The 27,614-nt window shown below is 38.0% G+C and overlaps 1 protein-coding gene across 1 annotated transcript in view; it reads left to right on the top strand.

Moving 5' to 3' along the window:
* QSER1 (glutamine and serine rich 1) overlaps positions 1–27,614 on the top strand; it is a 41,711-nt gene that overhangs the window by 9,344 nt on the left and 4,753 nt on the right. The window contains exons 2-10 of the mRNA XM_034065332.1: positions 7,421–7,530; positions 8,799–8,966; positions 12,183–15,887; positions 18,205–18,497; positions 21,963–22,079; positions 22,695–22,828; positions 23,946–24,154; positions 25,787–25,924; positions 27,232–27,329. Of these exons, the coding sequence (XP_033921223.1) occupies positions 8,828–8,966; positions 12,183–15,887; positions 18,205–18,497; positions 21,963–22,079; positions 22,695–22,828; positions 23,946–24,154; positions 25,787–25,924; positions 27,232–27,329 (4,833 nt within the window). The 5' untranslated portion in view covers positions 7,421–7,530; positions 8,799–8,827. The remainder of the gene's footprint in view (positions 1–7,420; positions 7,531–8,798; positions 8,967–12,182; positions 15,888–18,204; positions 18,498–21,962; positions 22,080–22,694; positions 22,829–23,945; positions 24,155–25,786; positions 25,925–27,231; positions 27,330–27,614) is intronic.

The following is a 27,614-nucleotide window of genomic DNA, read 5'->3' as shown; positions in this document are numbered from 1 at the left end:
CCCAGCAAACATCTGTTATCTCCTTGCTGGGTAAAGAGAAAGTTCTTTCATAGAGAAAGGGCAGAGAAGATAAATAAATGTAGTGACAAAACAAACCAGCACCTCAGAAGGTGAGAAATGAATATTGCAGTTCTTTACATGGTGTAAGCTACACAAACCATAATAGGTACTGCTGTTTTCTGCAGGGTGCAGTAGAGTAGAAGCTGTCAGAGAAGATGTAAAGCCCCAAAACGTTGCTTGGCAAACACATGGCTTAAAATTATATCTGACACCACATTATATTATAAATTGGGTGGTGAGTGTGGGCATAGCAATGTCTGTTTAGATGTGGGGAGTGTTGATACTGAGTTAATAAGGGCATCAAAATTATGCTTCAGTATTCAGATCAAGAAAACTGAAGGTTCTTCTCTGGAACTTGAAATCTTAAAAAGTACATCAGGAGCTCAAAATGGGCATTATTATAGAATGGTTTAGTTTAATTTTTGTATGCCATAGGATTTTAGAAAGTTGCTTTGGTTAGGTACTACAAATTTTTGTCCAGAGCCAGAGAAGCAGTAGCAATGTCTGCCAATTCTGATTAAAAAAAAAAAAAGGATTACTTTGTTAAATGTGCTACATTTCAACCGTAGATAACCTCATCACAAAGATAATTTAGATCCTATACCTTCAAAAATGGGCATATAAAGTAGTTTGTCCAGTCCCTCCATAGTGACTTGTCCTGGGTTGACATTTAGAAATAGCTCATTTTTATCTGAATATTAGTTTTCACACACATACATTCAAGACATAGTTTAACTTATTTGATGAGAATTGAATTATATTGTCTTTGTATTAAGAGCTCCACAGGTTACTTAATCAGACAAGCCAGCACTTGCACTCAGGCATTGAAATACTAGTAAGACTATTTTGGCTTTCCTGAAGCAGTTTGGATGTTTTTAGTTTTAAAAGGATCGAGCATAAAGGGTTCAGACACATTAAACATGGGATTAGAAAGGAGATGGACCTTTTTTGCTGTAAGATCTTTTTCTTCCGTAAGATATAGCATGTACTTGGGTAAAGAATCACAGGAACAGCGTGAACTCTTGCTCAATCAGGCAGTTCCTTGCTTGCTATTTTCTACTTAAAAATCTATTTCTTAGAAGCTACTTATCTCAGCTCCTAGAAAGCCAGGAAGTAATAAGTATTTCCTCTTGCAAATACCTTGAGACAGCCTTTGGCCCAGTCGTGCACTTAGTTGTTGTGAATATGGATTGAAGTTGGAAATGAACATTATAAGTTCATCTTTAATGAAGGAGTGAAGGGTCATTGCCTCTGGTATGTTACTATTTGATATATTCTACATTCAATGTGTAGTCTGTTAATTACATAGTCTTCACATTAAATTACATTCTTAGACATAACCAACAGACAGTTGACATTGTCGATAAAATGCTAATCTGTGTTTTACTGAAATACCGCAGCACTGGTGTCTCATTTTGTATTTTCCATCTTAAAGTCATCTGTCTCAAAGAAGAGTAGTATTAGGTAGTTAATAATAATTCAAAAGCAGCAGATTCTTTTTTCTTTTGTCTGATGGATGCCATAACTCTTCCACACTGTTAACTATTCTTTCTTTTTATGCAAGTATTGGTTCAATCTTCAAATGTTAAGAATTGTCTTGTATCATCTGATCAGAGGATCAGGGAATTAGATGCAAGGAGTGGGTTGGTTTCTTACTTTTCCTGAACCTGCCAGTGTTTGCAAGCTTTGAACCAACTTTGTTCTTGCTGTGTTTCTTTCAGCTGGGAAATAGAGGTGAAGAATAACATACTGTATACATTTCCTAAAAAAAAAAAAAAAATTTTGCACTGAGGTGAGTATCTGGGCTGAGCAGGAGTTTATTTTCTTTTGGTTTATTTTGGAATTAATTTTTAAAACATGTTGTTTCTATGGGCTCGCTTTTAAACTTCACAAGTACATTGGCTTGTCTGTTGTTCAGGAGTGATTTGCTGTTATTAAGAATATTGAACTCTCTTTCTAGGCAACTCCTTCTGTTATGATTCTGTTTTCTTAGTCATTGTTTTTTTAAAATACAAGAACAAACCCATTTTTAGATTATTTGTTTTGAGCTGCATACAAACCCTAGATACTGAACTATGCACATGGCAGTGAACTTACTGTTAGAATGGGCAGCTGAAGTGCATGCAGGCTAAAAGGCCATTTGCTCTTCGTTTCATCCATATTAAATTCAAGTAATGTTTCCAAATAATGCTCTTCAATTTTTTGCCAGGGGCAAATTAGCAAAGATAGATCTTTAAGCAAAACATTAACTATTGTATCTAATATTAAACCAATTCTAAATGTGAACTTACTTGCAGGTAATGCAAGCTGGAACTGCATTTTGAGTGTTTCAAATGAAATACAGTGGACAAAAAGAGATGTAAGCTGCATGTCAGTTTCAGTATCTCATATTTAGAATGGGGGGTATTTTTAATGTTTGGAAAGGCATTTGTCATTTTTGCAGTGTTTAGACCTTAACTGATTTTGCTTTGGTCCTCTGAGTGGGACTCGCTGTTGCATAGCTGAGGAGCTGGTTGAAGCAAGACTGTTGCCAAGTGTCTGTGCTTTAGGGTAGAGGGGAAAATTTGAGTCATATTTCCCCTATTTTGCATTATCTCTCAAGTCAGATAAAATGCTAAGTGTGAGTTTTAAGGTATTTCCTGGTCAGCACAAACTATTGCTAGTTTTTTTGATCTCCTTTTTGGCAATTTGGTGAGAAGTGGACCATATGCCTGGTCATAATCCCACTGGAGTTGGGAAGCTCCTTGTTTTCAGAAAGCCTGAACAGGCAGCCCCAAGATGAGGTTTATTTCCCTGGTCTCACTCATATGGTGTGTGCTGGATTGTCACCTCCTGTTTTGGTGTGTTTGGTTGTTCTGGATCTCAGATGCATTATAGCAGAGGTAGAATTTACAAGTGCCTAAGAACAAAAGACCCAGGTATTGCACCCAGAAGTAGCCTTTGCTCCTTAAGAGTCCTGATCTGTTTTTCATGTATTACCAGATCCAGTAGAGCTTGAACAGCTGCTGTTATTAAACTTAAAAACAAACAAACTTAAAAATTGCAAAGCTCTAATGAAATTGATCTAGAAAATAAAGTAGGAAGTTGAAAATGTCTGCTTTCCATATAATGATACCTTTTTATATCAAGTATTAACTAAAATGCTTGTTTGAAGTGTTTCGGTGTTTCATTCTGTGAATGCCTAGGGGAGCGAGGCTGTTAGAGTGAAAGAATTAAAAATGACTTAATTGTGTGTCCAGTGCTTGTTGCAGCTATATTTTGTCTCCTTGTGAAAGCGATCCTTCCATTTGAGATTGAAGTTAAATGCATTTATTACTTTGTGTAAAGCACAAACCAAGTAATTGTCTTGACAGGTGAGGAGGATGGCAAGTGCAGTGTTGAATGTAACCCACTAACCTTTTGCAGTTGAAGACCTAAATTCGTACGAAACTGTAAGATTAAAGAATGCTGTGGAAATAAATTGTCATAAGAATAGCAATACAAACAGGTACACAAAGAGTTGATTTAGGAAAGACTTAACCTGGACTAACGAAAAAAGAGTTGTAAATCAAAGTTGAGGTATTTTAGTAACAATTAAGTGCAATGACTATGCATTTTTCTTCTGTAAATTTTACTGGCAAGGTAATAATCTTCTGTTAGCCCAACTGATGTAGCTGAAAAAAACATTAATATTTGAATGGTGGCACTTTGATTGTCATAAGGATTTTTTGTTTGCATTATTATGGCAATGACAAATAATGATGGCTCCTTATAGGACATATATAAAAGAACACTTAAATATTATGTTAAAATTGAATGGGCCTTTTCAATGAAAAATAACTCGGGGGGGGGGAACTGTTTTCTGAATTTGTATGTCAAATTTATACTACTTTCCAGCAGTAACCACTTCATTGTGCAGTTCACTATGCCAGTAATAATCACCATGGTGTATCAGTGATAAGGGGGAAGCTCTTGGAACATTGTATAGCAATTAACAATAACAAATAATAAAGTTTCAAGTAATGTGACTATTTCTTCAGTAACTAATCTGACATTTCAGTACAAGTGAGAGCTCATGTGGAATTTTAACAGTCTTCAAAACTGGAGTGCAAACGCCAGATAACCATAATGCTGTTTGCCACGCTTAATGTATTTTTGGTGTGCAAATTACATGCTGTATAAGTTCTGCTGCTTAAAAGCTACATTTTATAAGAAGAAACCCTAAGGCAATAGTCTTCTTCCAGTTGCTGTGCTTGTGTTTAGGATAAGCTTATGTAAACTGAATGTATATATGCAGGGTTTTTTTGCGATAAGAATCTACATTCCAGCAACTAGTAATTATACCATAAATAATTAACTGTTCTTATAAAAACAGTGTTTTTATTGAAAGACAGTTCATTTTTGAGGTTGCGGTTGCCCAAACTATGACCTGGGAGTTTTTATTAAAAAAAAAAAAAGCATCATATACTTTTAGTGTTCTTTTGATGCTCACAATCATTAGAATTTTGAGACTCTAGTAATTAACAAGGTTTTTTAGATACTAGGCCTATGGGTTATTTTGTATCCCAGTGTTAATTCCAGCACCATCCATGTTACACGCCTTAAGTTTCTTTTACGAGTTGCTTTTATAATTCAGAGTGTAGTGTCTCACATCTACACATTTCTATGTTAGGCTGTTATGTAGTCTTTGCATATACCGTGCTGTTCCTTTACAAAGAAGTGACTCTCAGTCTTCACATTGTCATCAGAATAAGTAGAAATTTCAAGTTAAAAATAATAAAAAAAAATAATCCAACCAGCAAACCAATTTTTAGATTTCCAGTTTTTTTCACTGGTTAATATGAAGTTCATCCACTTCTGGTCATGACCTTTTACTGTGACAGTGTGAAAGCAGGAATGATGCAGTATTACTAGATTTAATCCGTACTAGGTTCTGTTGGTCTCACCTTATCTCAAAGGATTTTTGCTGCAAAGTGTATGCCCACTTTCCTGGAACACCACTACAACACCAAACATGCCTCTCAGCCTGAAAATAGCCTAAATGGGAAAAGGAGGGTGCTCTGCCATATGAGCAATCCATGTGTGATTTTATAGTTTGCCTTTTAAATGTGTATGAAAAAAAAGTCAGCATCACCTACTTTTGTATAGGTAAATGCGTAAAGAAAATGTTAAAGTAAAACCTACTGCCAGGTTGGACAGGGCTTTGAGCATCCTGGTCTGGTGGAAAGTGTCCCTGCTCATGGCAGGGGGTTGGAACTGGATGAGCTTTCAGGTCCTGTCCAACCCAAGCCATTCTGTGATTCTTTTGGGAACAGAACGTTTTCATAAGATCAACATTTGTGTCAGTGAATCTTGCTAGCAATGCATGTGCTACTACCATGGCTGAGCTTAGAAACATACTTTCTCATGTAGTAGATTTTTGTTTTTAAAAAAACTGAAGAAAACATCATGTGTCTTAAGTTTTATGTTTTTTCTATTTATGCAGGTATGTTCAAAAAAAACCAAAACCAGCTTAACTTTAAATTTGCCTTGCAAAAAACAATGTAATTTGGCCTTATTACATCCATAATGTTTTAAATACAGAACACTATTATGAATTTTTTGTCTGGAAATTGTCCGTAGTAATGATGCAAGCCATTAGATTTCAGTCAACATACAATAGAAATCTGTTGCTGAGATATAGTGTTGAACTGCACAAAGGTCTGTCCTCTACAACATAAAGGCAAAGATGCGCTGACTCTCAGCTGAGGTTTGGGGATTCTCTAAATGGTAGTTATTACTGTGAAAGGTGTGAAAGTGATAGAAGCAGAAGCTTTTTGTAAAAAAAAAAAAAAGTCTTTTCGTTCATTATTTAGGCTTGTGCCTTAGGCTGGCATGCTGACAATATGACATTGCTATGCTCTGAGCAGCTGAAATGGAAAATACATCCCCTGTTAGTGCATCTTGGGCACAGAAGTTAATCTAGAAGCCTAAAGCCTAAAAAGTTATATCCCTTACAGATAGGCTTTTGTTAGTTCCTAACGTGTGGAGGTCACACTGCTCTCACAGGCTCATCACATCACTGTCTCCTCTTGCCATGTTAATGGAAACAAAGCAAAAGCAGCAGTGTTCCCAATTTTTTAAATTATTTGGTGACTTCTATAAAAGTTTCCCATGATGTCATGATTCCTGGCATAAAGTGTTCCATTTTTCCCTTAAGCAGAGTGACTGCCCCCTCATCCCAGGGGATGAAAGAGGATAGGGGAAGCCTCCCTTGTGGCAGGGAGGACTGTGGGTTTTGCTGTTAGGATTTTTTTGGCATCTGTTTACAATTTAATTTTGAACTTAAAGCATATCTCACATGTGCAGTGGAGTAGGTAGCAGCTACCTATTAGCTTAACGTCCAAAAGGCAAGAAGAGAATGTGAACTGTTACTTGGTTGGGCTGGCTTCATTTTTTCCATTTGACAGGTGCTATACAGAGCTGAATCTGTGGAAGCTTGAAAATTTCGGGATTTTGTTTTGCTTCTCCCTCCTTTTTCTGCCTTTTAAAGTTGAAAACCATTAGCACTTTTGGTATGTTCCTGATGTAGCTTGATATTTAGATCACATTTCTTTATTTTCTGCATTTTTGCTTTTGCACAGGCCAGACACTGTGTATTTTCAGTTTGCTTCCACTAAGTCTGATTATAACATCATGTTAATGTAGATGACTCATTTCAAAACATTAAATAAAATCTGTGGATCATTAACTTACATTTAATGGTAGGAGGTCTGAGGACTGGGATTGGTAACTTGGTAGTACTGCTGCTGTCAATTTTGTTAGAATTGCACCAAAATTAACAAAATCTTTAAAAAAACCTGTTGCTCCAACAACTTCCTTGTCATTTCAGCCTTTATGTTAAATCTGGTCCTGTAAGTTCTAATAGACTCAGAAACTGAAATGTTAAAAGTAGGCATGTGTTTGTAGTCATCTGCTTTGCAGATTTACATCAGTAAATCATTACCAAAAGTGTTCAGTGTTTCTTACAGTTGAACTAGGAAGACCTGTGTCTTTCTGACCTAGTCCATTGTAGACTTCACAACTTTGATTTTTGTAAGGCTTCTCTCTATCCCTGCTTTGGCTTGTTAAGTTTTGAAGTAATTTTTGTCTGCTTAACATTTTTAGTTATTTCCTAGCACAACTACATCTGTTAGTTCTTGGGCTCATGTTCTCTTTTGTTTCCTCAACTTCTTGAGTTGTGGTTGGGATTTTATACTTGTACTTTGTTTCTGTAGTTGTTTTTTTGTTGTTGTTGTTTTGTTGGGTTGGTTTTTTGGGGGTTTTTTGTTAGGTTTTTTGTTGGTTGATTGGTTTGTTTGGGTTTTTTTTTTTTGATAATAACGTTTCATTTCTTTCTTAGCTTAAGCTATGGAGGAGGACATTCATCACATTCAGAAGCAGAACTTCACAGACAGACATACACAGCTTCTCATCAGCTTCCTGGATACTCTACTACACATCATCCTACTGGTAACTGTCTGTATAATGAGTTTACAGCTTAAATAGCTAAAGGGAAAAAAACCCAACAAACCTGTTACATAATTTAGGTTCAAGTTGCTGAATTTTATAATCAGAGGAAGTTTGTTGTGCAGGTGGTATTAGAAGAGCTGAGTTTTTAGTAGGAAGTTAACGGTCAGTTGTTAGCTTTTATGAAAATGTCATAAGTAGAAAGGAAATATAAGGGGAGGGAGCTATGTTTATTAACTTAATGTTGGTTCTTAAAGAAACTACATTTATTCTTTGAAATACAGCTTTTCAGGATTTGGCTTGTGCATAAGGGCCAAATGTTAAGTACACCTTGAAGCCAGCTGCAGAAATCATGCTTATTCTTTTAGAGTAAAGCAAACAGCAAAGCTAATGCAAGTTGGAGCACACTGTTGCTAGTGTTTACCTGTGCAAACTAAGCTGTAGTGCTGGAGGAAAGTTAAAATTTAATTATAGTAGAAGATTGGGCTGTGTTGCATCTGCATCAAGATCTGTTGGTGATCCTGATTATAGCCTTTCTCCATGTCACCAGAAGACAGGGCATGACCCCTTCATGATCGCTTTCAGCCCAGTTTCTAAGGAAAGGTATTTGGGCTTGTGCTAGCTGGAATCTGCAGTCTCTTGTCCGAGTCCTTGATCAGGATGATGAAGGGTCAGAACTGCAGGGAATGTTCCAGGGTGCAGACCCTACAGTCTTTCATAATGCCTGTTACTAAGAAATGGATCTCTCCAGTGCTTCCCACTGAACCTCCTGCCACTGAAAGGTGTCAGCAACAGTGAACGCACAAAGGTGTTCACTGGAATGGGGAATGCAACCAAAACCCCTTTTCTTGTGCTCGTCACAGAAAAAAACTCCAGACTGCAGAGGACTCCAAACTGCAAGACTCCAAAGAGCAAGAACTTGGGGGAAAGGTGAACAGAGAAGCTGAAGCTATTTCAGAAGGGATTCTGAATGTTTAAATAGTTTGTATGAAAAAAATAGAACAGTGAATCATCAGATGAATAGAGGCTTTTATCAGTGTACCTAAATATTGGTTTTAAGCATGATATTTGACATGCATTTAATAATAGATTTTAAAATACATATTTAAGTTCTAGTTTACAGTTGCAACACTACAGAACAGTCAATACTGCTAATGTTTCATAGATTACTTTTACTGAATTATGAATGTATATGCTTGTTACTTGATTGAGCTTCTTGTAAGTTCACCTAAATTGTCTGTTCTGTTTCATTTCCCTCCACCCTTATCTAGGTCTTTCAGGAATATTTGATACCACCAGTATGCACACTGCTGGAAGTAACACTAAGGAAACTTCTTCAGTTATGAATTTTCTCTCTGCTATTGAGTCTCGTACTGCTCAGGCAGTCTCTTCAGGATCTACACTTTTACCGCAATTCAGGGCTCCTTCCTGGCAGACAGGTGAAAAATTTCTCTTGAAATAGGATTTGTTGTTGTTACATTGAATGTTGTGGAGAATTTGAAGCAAAAATATCCTGACTTAACTGAAAAGGCTACATGTCTTCTACTTCTTTTCCATCTCAGTATTTAAGTATCTCAAAATCAATGAAATTATATTAACAGAAGGATTCTATTAGAAGCAGAATTACATGAGCAGAAGTTCTAATTGTTTAGAATGATTTTGGATGTATAGGGTATTATTTTGTCGAAAGAGTCAAGTATATTCTCCAACTTTGGGATTACTCTCGCTAACACCATAAGCACATTGGAGTAGGCTACCTGTACACCCAACCAGAACTTTCATTCTCGAAGTGTTCCCTGTCGTAGTTGTTCTGTGATATTTGTACTAAAAGTCTGTGAATAACTTTAGCCCCTTTGTACACAGAAGTAATGAGCAAGATGTTCTCAAAAACAAGGTCTGAGGTGCATGTTGCACAGAAATAGCTGATCTAATTTACAAATAAACAAACATGCCATCTTTCTTGGCAGGCTGACTGCCTTCTGCAAACGTCCCTGTCTGTGAAGCATTCTGTGCAAAGCAGGAAACATTGCATATTTTGGGCTTGCTGTGGACAGCCACAGTAAGATAAGTGTTGCTACTGCATCTCTGGGTAGCTTCAAGGTATGGTTAATATTATGCAGCAGCGATTGTGCAGCTGTGCAGTGAATCAGATCTATTCACTCATCTGACAGAAAAGGTTTGGGTGGGTTTTCCTTTGGTGGGATGAGTTTCTGTCATATCAGCAAGCTGATCTCTGTCCTTGTGCAGCTGTGTGATTGCTGGTTCTGATTTAAGGAGGAGGCATAAGGTAGGAAGAGGGAAGAGTTGAACAATCCTTTTGTTGGCAGTTTGTACTTGATCTGTTCAGTGTAACATGCAGCTGCATTCTGTGAAGTGCTACTCAAAGGTGAGAAGAGAGAATGTGGCTTTTTATTCACCATGGCCAGAAACATATGTGTGGGAGCACAGATGAAGATGCACACTGTTAGTCTGTCAAAAAATCTTAATATAAATCAGTGGTGTTTAGAGTAGTGATGACCTACGCTCACAGCAGATTATCAGCTGGGAAGAAATCTTTTTTTCTCTTCGTCCTAGCATGTTTTCTCCATTGCAGCCTGCCTAACAGTGAATTGTGAAGAATGGGGAGACATGCTGTGGGTCGGGTTTGATGTTGATACCCGTGATTGAGAGACTTCTCAGTACTCAGTACTAAGAACTCATCAGTAAGCCCATTTTCAATATTATAGTTCTCTGAGCTTTCTGTTGTCCTTTAATACTTTTGTTGCTTTTCTGTATCCCTTAGTCTCCCCAAGTGTCTTTTGAGAGCTTTGTCTTCTACAGACTTTTTTGATGAGGAAAAGCAAGTGCTCTTTGCTCTTCAAGGTGACCTTTATTTAGAAGGGCTTTTCACTTTGTTTTTTTCTCCAAACCCTACAACTGCTGATTTTGGGGGGAAAAGAGGAGCAGCGTGTTTGTTATATTGTCCTATCGAGTCTTTCTCTGGTATGTGGCGTTTTTATCAGTGTTCTGATTTCTTAGAGTAGTGTAGGGGTGTCTGGGCACACAACTTACTACCTTTGCCATACCTTTTGTCTGCTCCTTTACACAAGTAAAATATGAACCCAGCAGTTCTGCTGTGATGATGTTTCTGTGACTGGATCATGTCTGGTTCAAGAAATCACCTACATAGTAGGAAGAGCTTTAATTTGTAGAAGGGAAAAATACAGGTTAGATGAGAAATTAACATCTGCAGTTACAACAGGTGTAAATTCTTCCCCTTCTTTGATGTTTCTGGATGCGCCTGCTGCTGTGTTACTGGTAGGGAGCAGTAAAAGAGAACCCAGTTGTACATGATGTTGAAGTTTTTTAGAGCGGGGGAAAAAGGCGTTAAAACACTGCTTATGCTTTCTTACTCAGAAAGACCTTATTGTTAACTTATGAAAAATACCTTGGTGCTCCCTTGGTCTCACATATCTTCATATCAGTTTGTCTTGAACAAAGACTTTCTTTTGCAGTTTCATCTGAAACTTCCAAAGCAATGCATGATTATGTTGCAATCAGTTTAAGAGGACTGAATACATTTTTAAATTAAAATTTATTTTTTTTCCCTGAAGTGTTGGTCTCAAACCCACATTTTATTTACTGAGAGTTTTTTTATTTATTCTTAAATTATACAAAACTAAAAGCTGTTTTAAATGTCCAAGAGGAACTAAACAAGGTCAAATTAAACCAGTAACTTTCACTTTTTTTTCTGATTTGCATACCCTTTACAAGAAGTTTAAGTCTCACTGAGAATAGACTTGCCTCCTTCACTTCTGTTCATAGACTTCGGAAATAGCAAACAAACTTCACCAGTACCTGCAAGTTACAGGGTGAAAAGCACTTACGGATCACTGCAAGGGAAAACTTGCAAGGGTATTTCTCACTCCTCTTGCAACTGGAGTAGTGTGTGCTGTAGAGAAATATTATTTAAGACAGGATATCATATTAGTGTCCAGATACAAACAAGTAATATTATACCTTTCAGCTGGAAACTTGCTGTTGCACTGTGCAGATAGTTGCTGTCTGTGGATATTTTGGAAAGCATACAAATCATATTTATTCTCTGTATTGAAAGTCAAAGCCTTCTTTTAAGGAGCACATTACAAAGTGTGGCAGTTAGCTGTTTCACTGTAAGCTCCCAAATGTTTCCATAAAGAAAGTTATGAAAGTATTGGTGAGGGTAGATGCAGGAGATGGTATTGTTCCTTTAACTGTGTATATATAACAATTGGTGAAGTGTAATTTTGCCTTTTACTGTATATTAAAGGTGTACAGGGCTTTTTATCAACTGTCCTCTACTACAAACTTCTTTCTAAACTCAAAGAAACAGTAATAAAGAGCTTTCCGTTTCAAAGAAGAATTCACCTTGTACAATTTTTTTATCCGCAGTTTTTATCATAAGGATATGATTTTTTGAATTTGGAATTCTTAGAAAACCCTGCACTTCCAGTTTGACCCACAGTAAGGGCCTCCCTTTTATATGTTTTCATTGAAAAGGGGTGGTGGTTCTAATGAAGGTTACATTTGTAAATGCTGTAAAATCTTACAATCCAATGAGTTCTAGAAATGCAGAGTGTTGCAACTTGTAAAGCTCCTTTATGTTCTTTTTCTTCTTGTTTTTTGTTTTTTACCAGGTATGCATTCCTCAACAGCCACAGAACTTTTTGTTACTGGAGCTTTGCCAACCTCTGGAACATTTCCACCAACATCTGCTTTATCAGCATATCAGCATCCCAACACATTCAGCAGTAGAAACTTTGCTACTACCCCTTCTCTTACTCTTCAAGATACTACTTTCAGTGCTACATCTAATGGTCTCTTAACTACCCATGATCCTTTATTGCAGATTAAAACATCACAAGGCACTGTTCCAACTGCTGTAACATTTGAGCGCCTAGGCAGTTCTGTTTTAAGTACCAGTATACCACCTCAGTCATCAACATATCGTTCTGCTCAAGAATCTGCACCCCATCTCTTGCAACCTCAATTTAGTTTGTTGCCTTCAACCCTTGGAGGAGCTCAGCAGGTTTCTCAGGCATATAGCACATCTGTCTTTACTGGTTCCACTGCTTCTATTGATAGAGCACTTCAGCGCGAATGTAGTGTTATTAAACACCATCAGCGGCCTTCAAGTACTCAGTCTGTTCAGGCTCAACTGACTGTTTCACAGCATTCCTTACACAGCTATTTAACAAGTACAGGTGGAGTTAATTTTCAGGATACATCTAGGCACTCCGCATTATCTTGCAGCCCAGTTGGAGATGTTACTCAGGTGAGCAATGGAGGACTACAGCAGAAGACTTCTCAAGTCACAGTGGAACTTGCTCAGTCGTACACATCTGCAATTCCATCACCTGGTTTTCCATCTGCTTCCACAACAAAAGTGAAAAACTGTTCCATGAAGCAGCCTCCAAGGTCAGCGAAGACTCCCAAACCTCAGAGTGTAGCTCCCACTCTGCAGACACAAAGCTATGCCAAAACTGCACAAAACCAGAGTTCTGTCATTACAGGCCAAGCACAGATCTATTCTACAGCACAGCTCCCAAGCCTCTTGTCAGTCAGCCAGTCCCAAAACTATGTTTCATCCCCAGCTCAGAGTGTGCCACCTGTCAGTCACTCACAGGATTTCTCATCTAGCAAGGTTGAGAAGCTGCCCTCACTGTATAAAACATTGACTTTTTCTGGGCAATCACAGGCTATTACTTCTGATAGTCAAACTCTCAGTTACTCCTCAGAGGAACAGGTATTGACTTCAGTTCCAAATGAGAATTATTCTGGGCAAACGAGGGAACTTTCTTCAGTCAGCCAATCTCAGAGCTACTCTTCTAGTCACACTCAGGGTTTATCTCCAGTTAGCCAATCCCAAGTTAGTTTTTCATCTCAATCACAAGTTTTATCAGCTGTTAGTCCTTCAGAAAGCTATTCTTCAGGGCAGTCTTTAACATTGACATCGCCTTCCCTTTCCTTTAATGCCTCTCCTCGGATACAAGCTCTTCCAGCTTCGAGTCCTAACCAGAGCTATATTTCTTTACATTCTCAGAATTCTCAGTCACAGGAGTCCTCCTCTCCACAGTCTCAGAAGTTTTTGCCATCTGTCCAGTCTCCTCCTTTTGCATCCCCAGCTCATTCACAGACACTGCAGAACAGCAGGCCCTCCTCAGAAACAAAGTCATACATTAAAAGGAAGTCTGACTCTAATTTGTATGCCTCATCAAAACGAGAGGAGGAATTATCAATGCAGGATATGCAGGCATTGCAACAGCAAGCTACTCTTGAGTCTTCCACTCAAAGACTAACTGACGAGGAAATCAATGCTCAGGATGCATCCTATAGGGTTTCAAAAGCAGATGACAGATACTCTCAAAGTGTCATCAGAAGTAACTCTCGTCTTGAGGATCAAGTTGTGGGACTTACTCTTCAAGGAACAAAAAAAGATGAAAGAATGGTCAATTCTGTGGAACAGCTTTCCCAGCATATTGGCCATATCACTAGTCTAAGCCATGATATGAAAAAGACAGCTAATTTAATGCACACGACACAAGTGACTGTGAGCACTAAAGAACTAAACCAGCAACATTCTCTTATGCATAAGGTACATGAAAGTAAAGCTCAAGAACAGCAAGGCCAAGTCATCAGCACACCATCCCAGGTTCAGTCTCATGCTTTAAGACATGGTCATCAGCTGTGCTTGCCCAGTGCACAGGTATTGCTGGAGTCAGCCTGTGACTTGCAGATTCTTCACCAGTCAATACTTCAGTCAGGTTTAGGACAAACAAAGGCATCACCACAAGTGCAAAGAATACAGAGTCCTCAACAGGTGCCACATCCATTCCTTCAGATGGATGGTCATATTATTCAAAGTAATGGGGGTCATTTGCAGCAGCAGCTTCATACTCAGAATTCAGAAGTCATGAAAATGGACATTTCTGAGCCCTCAAAGCCACTACAGCAGCATTTGACAACAAAAGATCATTTTACTCAGACAAATCAACATGATTCAAAAAACCAGTTTGTTTCTCTCAGTTCAATATGTTTCCCAGAATCTATACTTCTCAGTGATGAGAGGAATATATTATCCAATGTAGATGACATCTTAGCAGCAACAGCAGCAGCCTGTGGAGTAACACCATCTGACTTTGCCAAATCAAATTCTAATGAAGGGGAAATCCAGTCTGTTGAAAATAGCGGGGAGTCTAAACCACAGTTTCGATCAGTGGATGTAAGACATGTGTCTTCTGGTTTCAGTGCCTCACCTACAGTAGTTGGAAAGCCAACAAGCATTAGTAATATTTCTTTGAATGGAAGCCAAATTACTATAAATCTTACACCAGTGTCAACAATACAGACAAAAACTGTGAACCTTGATCAGCAACACATTGAAACTTCAGATCAAAATGTAGCAACAAGAATGACCTCTCCCACCCTTGGCCCTGGTCAAGAAGAGCAAGAACAAGGGGCTGTTCCAGTTAAGAAACAATGTAGCATCAGTCATGAATCTGAAGAAGATAATGATGCTTCAGCTGATGGTGCACTGAATGCAAGAGACACAGAATTTGTTTCAAGTGGTAGGAGCCTAAGCGGAGAAAGTGCTGCTTCGGAGAATGACTTTAATATGAGTGGTGATGATGGTACTGTGGCAGGTAACCAGTCAAAGGTTTCATTGAAGACACTCTCTGTGCCCCAAAGTGGAGATGGAACCATTAATAGAACTGAGGAAGAATGCCAAGATCTATCTCAAGTGAACCTTCAAAAGAAAAAAAACAAAGGAAAAATCCAAACCAGAAATTCTGCAGAAGATGACAGTGCAATTCAGAAACAGCTAAAAAGAAGTGGACAGTGCAAACGTCAGAATTCAAGAGGAAGTGACTCGTATTTCACATACTCTTCTGCTGTTTCCGAAAGTTGTTACGATACTTATCAGCATCAGGAAAGAATGAGGCAAAAAATCAAAGAAGTTGAAGAAAAACAGCCTGAAGTCAAAACAGGATTTATTGCATCTTTTTTAGACTTCCTAAAATCTGGGCCAAGGCAACAGTTTTCAGCTCCAGCTGTCCGAATGCCAAACAGGACGAGGCGACCTGTTAACCAGGTAGTTCGTGCCCCATGCCTTCAACCCTCTGCAAAGCCTCAGCCGGCAGCAGGAGTACCTGTAGCTGCTGAAGGTAGTGATGAAAGTCCAACCAAAAAAGCTGATGAAGAACTTAAGAAAAATTTAGAAGCATTGGCTTCGTTTTCTTCTGATGAAGATGATTCTGTGGGTGGTAACCACGATCTTCAGAAGAGCATCTCTACTGCGTTGTCAGCCCTGGATGATACATCTGATAGAAAGAACAAATCAGGTAAAACAAGTGCACATGTTGAAGGGGATTTCTGTAGCTGATGGTGAAAAAATAAGGAATAATTTTAGCTATCTTCAGTTGAGGTAAAGGTTTTGATTGGGTTTGGTTTTAATTCCAGCCATAATTAAGAGTTATGTTCAAAAGGTGCCTTGAGTATGAACCAAACTAGTGTTTTATACAGTTAAAAAATCTGTAGGTAAACTTTTTAATGCTACTTAATTAGGACTCTTCTAATGCCAGAAACTTATTTTAGCTGAGAATTGGAATAATGTGTCTGTTCTCTTCTTCTCTGTCTTAGAATGCTAAATATGATTTTCACCTGGAAACCTCAGCAAATCATCATGTCAGAGGTTTAAAAAAAATCTATTTAAAAAAAGTCTAGCAAGAGAGCATATTAAGAATTGCCATCAGCAGAAGTTAAGTTCTTCCTAGATAAATATGTACTTTTGATAGAGTTGCACAAAGTATGTTTATGAAAACAGTATTTTTTTTTCTCTTTTTAGATGAGAGGGGGAGATTTTTTTTCTCTAGGGATGGCATGATTTACTGAAAAATACATAGCATGATTGAAGTTAAATTGTAATAATCAGACTTAAAATACTGGGAAAAGATTGTGGAATACATGATATACTAAACAATACTTCATCTTAATTACTGTTCTGAGGATTTTTCTCTTAAGTTAAAGCATTTCGGAAAGGCCGTTACAGAAGATTAAGTTCCTCGTATGTCTTTCCATTGAATACGTATTTTAAACAAATAAGCAGTGATTTTTATTTTTCCAGAAAGCCAAAATGTGGACACTGCCATTGTGTAAGCCTCTTGCTGAAGTCTGTCAATTTTAATAAGCCATGTTCTGTGTATAGCTTCTAAAGGAAGTATTTTGAAGGGGTTTTGTTGATGGGCCATTTCCACAAGTGTTTTATTTGCAGTATTTTCTTTTACACTGTTATTGTGACTTCTTTATTATTCATAAAGATTTAATATTTATGCTACCAATATTTGAATTCACCTTCCTGTTTTGTTGTGTACAAGACTGTACATTGTACAAGGTGCTTGGTAATGACTTCTTTTTTACTTGCGGGGCTTTTGCAGGTTTTCTAGTAATTTTTCTGCCTTTTTTTTCTTTATACAAGTATGGAAAGACAAATATGAAGATGGAGTCTGTTGGTAACATTAGGTAGTATATGTCCATTTATCTGCTCTTTTGAAAACACTGTAATTACACTTGGGGAACTAATAATGCTGTGTCTAATTAAAGCTGTCATAGCTTTCACTGAAAAAAGACATACAACCTATTTGCAATAATGGTATAGGATATATGCAGAAGAATGTATTTCTTGGCTTAGCAATTTTGTTGAGTTGATTTAATTAATCTTCATGTATCTGGCATAAGTTTTTTATTGGCATATTAATTTAATATTTAAATCATTTGGTTTGGATCGCTTTTATTAAAATGTCATGTTATCTTTTTTTCTGGTTTTTTTTAAGTGATAAAGCCATAAATTAACAGCGACGGTAACAAAACTGTACAATAACAATCTTAAGTTTGAAGCCAGTTTCCTAAGTGATATTAGTAGTTATACTGTAGCCAGTATGGCTTGTTGTCTTTTAGATAAGCAATTTGGTGTTAAAACTAATATGTATAAAGTAATATCTAAAAAGGTTTCTTATTTTTTTCAGGTGGGAAAGATTAATAATTTTGAAAGGTGGGAGTTTCTTTTGGCTCTTTGGCATAGAGGAGGAGAATGTTCTTTCCCTTCTTTGTTGTGTATCATGAGTTCTCATTTTTCAAATCTGTTAATATTAAAAATGATTAGAATGTTGCCAAAGTTTTAATCTCAAACTTCCAGTTACAGTATCACAAGATTAAAAATTATAAATGTCCAAAAGTCAGACAGCAAATGTTTTCACATTTCATGTGTATTTCTCTTTCCTTAATCCAATTTTAAAAAACTGCTTATCAGCAGATTGGAAACAAGATTTAGTGTTGTAACCTTTACTGTTGTATTTGCTTACTCGCACAAAGTACAGCAGTATTTCTTGTTGATCATGTCTGCAACTATCAAATTGGTTTTGAAAGCTCTTCATCTTTGTTATTTCTGGATGCTAACAGATGTAGCAGTTTAATACAAACAGAGATATGCTAGCCACAATATTCTGGGTTTGGTTTAAATTTAGTTGTAACCAAGATGTTTTAACTCTTAGAAGAGGTATTTTTAATATGTGTTGTAACAGAAATGAAGGAAAATATTTTAGTTCCCATTTTTTGCCAATCCTTGATAATTTGTTTAATTAAAATTTTGATTTTTGTCTTCAGAAGCTGAAAAAGTGGCAGTTGTTCCTGCTGCTGCCACCACCACTGCTGCTGTGGTCAAGCAGGAACCACAGACAACTGCTCCTGTGGTCAGTGCGCAGGAGAAGACAAATGTGGCCGACCCCTTAAAAGTAGCCCAACTGGATGCTGTGACTTCAGACCAATTGGCAAAAACACAGGCAACTGTTGCAATAGAAGGATGTACTGATGAGGAGAATACGGACAGTGGGGGAGAGGGCATGTACAGAGAACGTGATGAATTTGTAGTGAAGATTGAAGATATAGAGACACTAAAGGTAACCTGAATACTTGCTGGGGAGAGGTGGGGGAAATCATGAGAAATCCTGAGTATGAATTTAGTTTCAGCAAACTGCCAAAAGGGGAAAGGCTGCAGATCAGTTTTCTGTTTCTATTCTAATATGCCCTGGTTGCTGCCAGGATGCCTTAAAGGTGTCTTTCTAGTGCAGGTTATGAATATGTTTTGTATGTACGTGACCTACTTTATTCTACATACATAATAAAGTAGATTTATGTGTGGGTAACCTCTGTTAGGACTTGGGATTACCTTTTTATTATTAAAAGGCATATTTTTTTCACAGGCTGTTGGCAACCTTTGATTTATTTATTAAGGTAGTAGTAGGTTTCTGAGTCTAAGCTGTTGAGGACATTACATTTGGACTTTTGCAGAAGATCTTGGAATAATTTTTTCTCCCTTTTTTTTTCTTTCCGAAAGAGGTTCTGCTTGCTGTTCCAATAAGGAGTTGCTTCCATAAGCAACAGTACAGCTCTTCACATGAGTTTATGGGAACACTTCTTGTGTTCTTGATTTCTTTGGTTTTGTTGATTCTCCATATTAAATTCTTCATGCTTACCTTTCATTTAGTTGCTATTGTAGCCAACAATATTCTTACCATTAATATAGAATCATAGAATAGTTAGGGTTGGAAAGGACCTCAAGATCACCTAGTTCCAACCCCCCTGCTATGGGCAGGGACACCTCACACTAAACCGTATCACCCAAGGCTTCATCCAACCTGGCCTTGAACACTGCCAGGGATGCAGCATTCACAACCTCCCTGGGCAACCCATTCCAGTGCCTCACCACCCTCACAGTAAAGAACTTCTTTTTTATATCCTGCTGAACCTCAGCTGTTTAAGTTTTAACCTGTTAACCCCTTGTCCTATCACTACAGTCCCTAATGAATAGTCCCTTACCAGCATCCCTATAGCCCCCCTTCAGATACTGGAAGGCTGCTATGAAGTCTCCATGCAGCCTTCTCTTCTCCAGGCTGAACAGCCCCAACTTTCTCAGCCTGTCTTCATACAGGAGGTGCTCCAGTCCCCTGATCATCCTCATGGCCCTCCTCTGCACTTGTTCCAACAGTTCCATGTCCTTTTTATATTGAGGGCACCAGAACTGCAGACAATACTCCAAGTGAGGTCTCACAAGAGCAGAGTAGAGGGGCAGGATCACCTCCTTCGACCTGCTGGTCACGCTCCTTTTGATGCAGCCCAAGATATGGTTGGCTTTCTGGGCTGTAAGTGCACACTGAAGCCACCTCATGTTAATTTTCTCATCGACCAACACCCCCAAGTCCTTCTCTGCAGGGCTGCTCTGAATCTCTTCTCTGCCCAATCTGTAGCTGTGCCTGGGATTGCTCCGACCCAGGCATAGGACCTTGCACTTGGCTTGGTTAAACTTCATGAGGTTGGCATCAGCCCACCTCACAAGCATGTCAAGGTCCCTCTGGATGGCATTTTTTCCCTCCAGTGTATCAACCAAACCACACAGCTTGGTGTCATCGGCAAACTTGCTGAGGGCGCACTCAATCCCACTGTCCATGTCACTGACAAAGATGTTAAACAAGGCCAGTCCCAACACCGATCCCTGAGGGACACCACTCGTTACTGATCTCCAACCAGACATTGAACCGTTGACCACAACTCTTTGAGTGAAGACCGAGGCAAAGAAGTCATTCAGAACCTCAGCCTTCTCCAAATCCTGTGTAATCAGTTCTCCCGAAAGCTTCCGGAGGGGGCCTACATTGTCCCTAGTCTGTTTTTTATCCACTACGTACCTACAGAATCCCTTCCTGTTATCCTTAACATCCCTAGCCAAGTTGAATTCTAACTGGGCCTTAGCTTTCCTAACCTGGTCCCTAGATTCCTGGACAACATCCCTGTATTCATCCCAGGCCACCTGTCCATGCTTTCACCTTTTATACGCCTCTTTTCCTGTGAATTTTTCTCAGCAGCTCCTTATCCATCCACGGGGGTCTCCTGGCCCTCCTGCTGCACTTCCTTCTAGTTGGGATGCAACACTCCTGAGCTTGTAGCAGGTGATCCTTGAATATTAACCAAGAGTCTTGGGCCCCCCTGCCCACTAGGGCTATATTGCATGGAACCTTACTAAGCAGGTTCCTGAAGAGGCCAAAGTCTGCTCTCTTGAAGTCCAGGGCAGTGAGCTTACTGCACACTCTTCTCACTGTCCTGAGGATCTCAAACTCAACCGTCTCATGATCACTGCATCCAAGGCTTTCCTGGAGCATCACATTTCCAACAAGCCCTTCTTTCTTGGTGAGCACGAGGTCAAGCATGGCACCTCTCCTTGTCAGCTCCTTTATTGCTTGCAGAAGGAAGTTGTCTTCCACACAATCAAGAAACCTCCTGGATTGCTTGTGCCGGGCCGTACCGTCGCCCCAACAGATATCAGGGTGGTTGAAGTCCCCCATGAGAACAAGGGCCTGTGAGTGTGAGGCTTTTCCTATTTGTCTGTAGAGTTCTTCATCCACAGGTTCCTCTCGATCAGGCAGTCTGTAACATATCCCCACAGTAATGTCTCCCATCGCTATTTTCCCCCTTACACTACCCACAAACTCTCTGTTAACTGCTCACTTGTCCCCAGACAGAGTTCCATACTCTCCAGCCTATCCCTAACATAAAGGGCAACTCCCCCTCCCCTCCTACCGGGCCTGTCTTTTCTAAAAAGCCTATAACCTTCCATTCCAACACTCCAGTCAAAGGAGCCATCCTGCCATGTTTCTGTGATGCCTATTATATCATAGCCCCGTACATGTGTGCACATCTCTAATTCCTCTTGTTCTCCATGCTACAGGTGTTTGTATAGAGGCGTCTGAGCCAAGCTCCAAATGAAGCCGGCTCATTGGCTGGAGCAGTTCGAATATCACTACATTGCTCAGAGTATTTATTATAGGTGCTGGCAACTGACTGGGTGTGTTGGGATGGAATGATGCCCCCCTCCCAAAACACACCTAGTTTAAAGTATCCTTGACAAGTCTGGCAAGCCTCACAGCAAAACCACTCTTCCCTTTCTTTATCAGAGCATGTCCACCAGCCCCCAGTAGACCTGGCCTGGAAACTTGGATCCTGTGTTCAAGATACCCAAACCTCTGATTATGATTATTATTATTATGAGTATTTCTAATACTTCTGATTAGTTGTCTATGTATTCATCCTCTTGAGCAGAAGTTTTAAATGAATTCACATAGCTTTGTTGCCTGTGATAAGTGATAATCAGTTTTCAAGTGTTCCCTTGTCACAAAAATGATTAAGGTATGTTGTTATATGCAGTTCGCATCATACTATCTTGATGTAAATGGTGCATAGTGACTATGGGTTTGGAATTTCGAATGACTTACTTTAATTTCATCCCTTGTAACTTGCTCAAAAAATATAATGCACAACACATTTCAGAGAGAAAAATAAGAAGTTTCTTAGCAAATAATTTTATGTTCTTACAGGTTGCTTTGCAAACAGGAAAAGAGCCTCCAGCTATTTGGAAAGTACAGAAGGCTTTATTGCAAAAGTTTGTTCCCGAAGTCCGAGATAGTCAGAGAGAGTTTGCTGCTACTAACAGTGTGAGTCTTAAAAATTCCTTGTGAAGCCTCATGGGAACTGATTTCCTTGATGGAAGTCTAGGAAACAAGATAAAATGTGATTCTGACATACATTCTTAGGAAGCATCCTTGAAGGGGAGGAGGGGGAAAGGTTTCTTATTTCCTCTTACTCTAAAATTCATTCTAAATATATGAATGGGCAGAATTTTTGTTTTCCACCATGGGTTCTTTAGTGTCGTTCAGCCCGCATAAAGGAGCAAGTTTACATAACCAGAATAAAGTCAGTGGATGCAGGCTTGTGAACCACAGTGAGAAGGATTCAGATAGGATACAGTTTCAACAGGCAACCCTCTGCCATGCAGATAATTCTTTAGGGATAACGCATGGGGAGAATTAAATAAATAGAAAAAATGAAGCCCAAAGTATGGTCTTGCCTTATTTTCTGTATTTTCTTCTTTTAAACGTGGAAATCCATTGGAGAATTTCTCTTAAACTGTGAATGCTGTAGGATGGTTTATTCTTTTAAACAAGTTGTTTTTAAACTGACTTTGTCTTTAGTATTTACGTTTTTAATTGTTTAAACTGAACAATTGTACTTAACAAGAAACACTTGTATATTTTTTCTTTTTTTTTTAGTATCTTGGATATTTTGGGGATGCAAAAACAAAATATAAACGAGTGTATGTGAAGTTCATTGAAAACTCGAACAAAAAGGAGTATGTCAGAGTATGTTCAAAAAAACCACGAAGCAAATCTGTACAGTCAGCAAGGTATTTTATTTCCTTTTTTTTGTCATTTTGCCATACTGTTTTTTTTGTTAAGAACAGACCTATTTTAATAAATAAGACTGTAACTCAGGGTTATGTCATTTCAGCTTTAAGTTAGAAACTGAAGACTGTGTGTTTTGCTTTAAGACATTAGATATAAATTATTGTCATATTAAGACCTTCCTACCTTAAATCTGTGGATTGCAATAAATTTTGGAGGTTTTGGGGCTCCTGATGCTATTTGTTTCTGTCAGCTTTTGCCTCAATATCAACATAGAAGCCTGCAGGTGTAACGATTTTAAATATATGTTGTTTTCTCCCATCCCATGGACTTTGCAAGTTAGTTACATTTTTCTGGATTGTTTTAATGATAATCCTGTACCAGTATACTACAAGTACTTCTCAATCCTGGAAAGTTAATTTAAAAACAGAAGTCGATTGTTGGTTGTTGCAAGTATGCTTTTCTCTCTTCTGTCCTGTCAGCACACTGACAGTACCTACTTTTCTCATTGAACATACCCTACCCCCCTCACCCTACCCCAGAAAGCCTTATAACTTTGAATGATGACCAGAAGAGTCTCTCACACAATTACTTTGGGTAGCTCTGAGATTTCCTCAGTCACCTCCCTTCTGATAAGGTTTTCACTGTCATTCACTAGCTAAGGGTTTTTCTGTTGACTTTTGTGTTGACCTTTGATTGTCCTTTTGGAACAGGTTGCAGATTCTGTATTGAAGAACTCTGGCATGCTTTATTGCTTAGCTTATGTTATCTTCTTACAACTTCAGATGATATCTGAAGATTTTCCCTCTATGGATTTTCAGTAATTTAATGCAGATTGTTTTCTTTATCAGACACTATTAAACAATAATAAAAAAACACAGTGCTCTTTATTCAAGGAATGATTGGGGGTTTCAGGTAGTTGAGAATAGTTCTTATGCATTATATAAAAAATAAAGTAGTATAGTGTGTATGACCTCATTTCTAGTTACATATTCTAGTTAAATGAAACAAGTATATGTAATCCATGGAGAATATTTTGTGGCTACATAGGATTATAGCTATTATATCAAAACTTGTGTGGTAATTATTTTCATAGAGATCATCTTTATGATATTGCAGGACTCTTCATTGCAAGCCTAACAGTAGCACCAACAAAACCCCTGATCCACCAACACCAAAACCAACAGCAGCAAAGGTCTCTTCTGTGAAACCCAAAGCTAAACAGCCAAAGGTAAAGGCTGAACCACCACCAAAGAAAAGGAAAAAGTGGAAAGAAGAATTTTCTTCTCAATCTGATTCTTCACCTGAGGCCCAGAGTGATGAGGATGGTGAGAGAGAATCTGTTGTTAGCAACTACGGCCATTTGAACTTAACTGAGTGTAGTAGCTAGAAAAAAAGTATGTTGCTCAATCTTGCAATTTTTTCTTTGCTAGCCTCAGAAGCCAAAAAAAAAAAGGGAAGAAAATTTGACTGTCAAACAAAATTGATTTCTCAAAACTTTTCATTCGTTTGAGCATGAGCAAATGTGTGCAACTGAACTTTTCCCAAATGTAGTTTACCAGTTGGGTAAATATATTTTCACTACGTGCTTTCTCAGATGGTTACAGTTGAAGTCTGATTTTCAATTACGTCTCAAGAATCAGATTCTTAGTTGATTTTTCCACTGCAGCTCCATGTCGTGTCTAAAAGAACATTCCTGCAGTGTCTGTCTGCATGCAGATGTGGGCAGAATTCAGATGTTACTGTTGTTGTTTCAAGACCCAAGAAGAAAAAGCAGTTACTTTTTGGCTGCTTCACTGCTTGTCCAAATGCCAGCTGTTCAAATGTAGCCTGATGAGCACATTTAATCTTAAGACATTCATGGTGTCTTGGAACAGTGAGATACGATGTTTGCAGTAATTCTCTGGAACAGAGAGGAATTTTTGTATGGTGTTCATAGAGATTATCTGTGATAGCAGATATGCAGTGTGTTTTGCAGGGTTTTTTGTTTATTTCCTCTATGTCTGAAGTTAAGTTGTGTAGTACTCATGTTTTGTATTACTGCATTTGCAAAGCGTGTTGGCTTTGGTGACTTCAACTAAGGATAAGCTTGGGTTGGTGTACTGGAACAGTGCTTCTGCTCACGACAGCACCTTTAAAATACTGTTTTTCAAGCAAACTTACCCAAATAACCATTAATATGTACAAGTCCATATTTAACATTTCCAGTAATGTGATGATAGTCATCCATGGAAATGTTGCTATCTGAGAAAGTCTTAACAGCCCTGCTAGCTAAATTCCTGTAAAATACTGGTGTCATATATTGGACTGAGGACTGCTCCATGTGCACATGTAAAATTGCTGTCTTTGAAAAAAAACCCACCAAAAAAACAAAAAAAACCCCACAAACTGACCAAAAGTTTCCTCATAGGAAGTACAAATGTGCCTTCATTGCTTCCCTGGTAAAATTTGGTTTATGTGGGTTTTGTGAGTTAGACAATTAGGTGCAATTGACTTCAATGGTATGCAGGCTCCTAAGTGACATGAGTGCTTTTGAATGGTTTTCTGTTGGACTACTTCAAGTTGTGTGGTTTTAGGAGGTACTTGCATTGACATGAAACCTGCATTTAAGGCGCTTTGCCTGACTGAAGTTATTTATTATCCCTTTTCTCTAGGCATTCATCTACAATAATAGAAAAATGTTAAAATTCCCTAAAATATTAGAGTCTAAGTGCTGATGGTTATAAGTAATTATAAGCATTTCTGCAAAAAATTGCATGATTTATACCAGATTTGGGTTTTGTACCTGATTTTGGCATGTAAGCTAGTTGATTATTATTTCTGATTGTATTGAGTTTTAATTTCTTGGGATACCAGCAGGGGTCACTTGTGTTTTAAGAGAGAAACCTTCAGTTTTGAAAAATACAAATACTCGAAGGATATCAAACGAAAATAGTCATTATATGCCAATTAATTTCCAGAGCTTGTACCTCCAGCTCCCCTTGTTACTCGGTTTTTGAACACAAGAGCTATGAAAGAGACTTTTAAGAGCTACATGGAGTTGCTTGTTAGCATTGCCTTGGATCCGGACACAATGCAAGCCTTGGAAAAGAGCAATGGTACAGTATGTTTAACATTTGTATGTTTTAATTAAATTTTAAGGTTATTAATTCGTGAAGCAAATGTATTAAAAATAAATAAATAAAAACATCATTAAACTTTTAGCTACATACTTGCATCTGAAGAACACTTTATACAACTTACTTGTATATATATATGTGCATTTGCACTCTCTTTGAATAAAAGTAGTTTGGAAAGACCGTTTTGTCTGCTTTGTTAATGTACAGCTTGAGCTGTGAATGTCAGAGCTGAGCTCTTTGTCCCTGCTGTTACTATATTTTAAAATCTTTGCAAACATTATTTCAAGTTACTGTTCCAAGTGTGTATTTACTTTTTTATGAAGACACGTCCTTATAAGTAGTTCTCATTGTTGCTATTACTAAAAATTCTTCATTTCAAATTCTGAAACCTTAAAGTTCTGGTCAAAACTAATTATATTTCACCTTTTCCTTGGGGGGAGAATGTTTGCGCTTATTCACTGTGGGCTTATTTACTGTAGTGGACTCCAGGATACAAGTCAAAACTCTTATTTCTCAAAATTTAGTGACACACTCATGTATAAAGGTCCGAAAAGAGAAATCATTTCACATATTCTTTAGTTGCAGGCTGACATTTTGTACTATTCTGCTTGCTTGTATTTAGGAAACTAGTTTCTATCATCTCCTCCCCTGATTTGCTCTGGTTGTGCATTGGTGCACACTTACCTCAAGGTTTCATACCCATGTGTATATCAGTAGGCCGACTAAAAGCAGAGAAATCACATTATAAATTAAGGATTTCATACTGAACTGTAAATTTTTGTTCATGGCCACATGCCTTGTGTTCAAATGTGTATCATAAAATTTATAGTGGTTTGTCAGACAACTTCTATCAGTAAGTGTTTTCCTCAGTTTCTTTTGTTATAAATGCCAGCAGGGTCATCACTTGTAATATGGAATAGCAAATGTCAAAACCATGTACTTGTCTTTACAGAACTGCCAGTTGTATTCCAAAGAAGAGGATTATCTAGGACATGGTTTGAAATTGTCTCAAGATTTGTGCTCTATATTGTTCTATCTTATTTTTTTTCCTTTCAACAGAAAAAAGTCAGAGGATTGCAGTCAGCAATTAAACTGCATAATATCTAGACCACTTTAACAGGCTGATAAAAAATAATTCATGTTTGAAATCAGTTTATGTGAAAATTGCATGATTTTTTTACTTTCACATTTTATGTTAATGGGTTGAAGCATAGATTGAATAGGCATCTTGTTACTGTATTTTTCTCAATCAACTGCTGACGCTGGATTTTTTTTATGTCTTTCAGATGAGCTACTTTTGCCTCATATGAGAAAAATTGATGGTATGCTGAATGACAATAGGAAAAGACTGCTTTCCAAATTACGCTTGGATCATACATTCAAGGTATTCTTTTTTAAATTCTAGGATTTTTGAGTAATGTTGTCAGTAAATTCAGTCCTTGAGTGCGTACTACGAAGGCACGATTTAAACCCCTGAAGACAAATTTGTAACAGAAGTGAATATGGATTTGAAAGAGATGCTATAAATTTCATGCTTGTGTGTGGCATTTGGAGAACATTTTGTGATGGAAGAGTATATACTGCAAAGTTCAAGTTCTAGTCTTAATCCCCATGCTTTCTCGTTCATTCCCAAGAATTTTTTCTGTTACACTTCTCAAGTTTGCCAAAA

Source organism: Melopsittacus undulatus, chromosome 8, assembly GCF_012275295.1.
Source record: "Melopsittacus undulatus isolate bMelUnd1 chromosome 8, bMelUnd1.mat.Z, whole genome shotgun sequence".
Classification (NCBI taxonomy): domain Eukaryota; kingdom Metazoa; phylum Chordata; class Aves; order Psittaciformes; family Psittaculidae; genus Melopsittacus; species Melopsittacus undulatus.
Note: the sequence above shows the minus strand (reverse complement) of the source record. Positions and strands in the feature narration are given on the sequence as shown.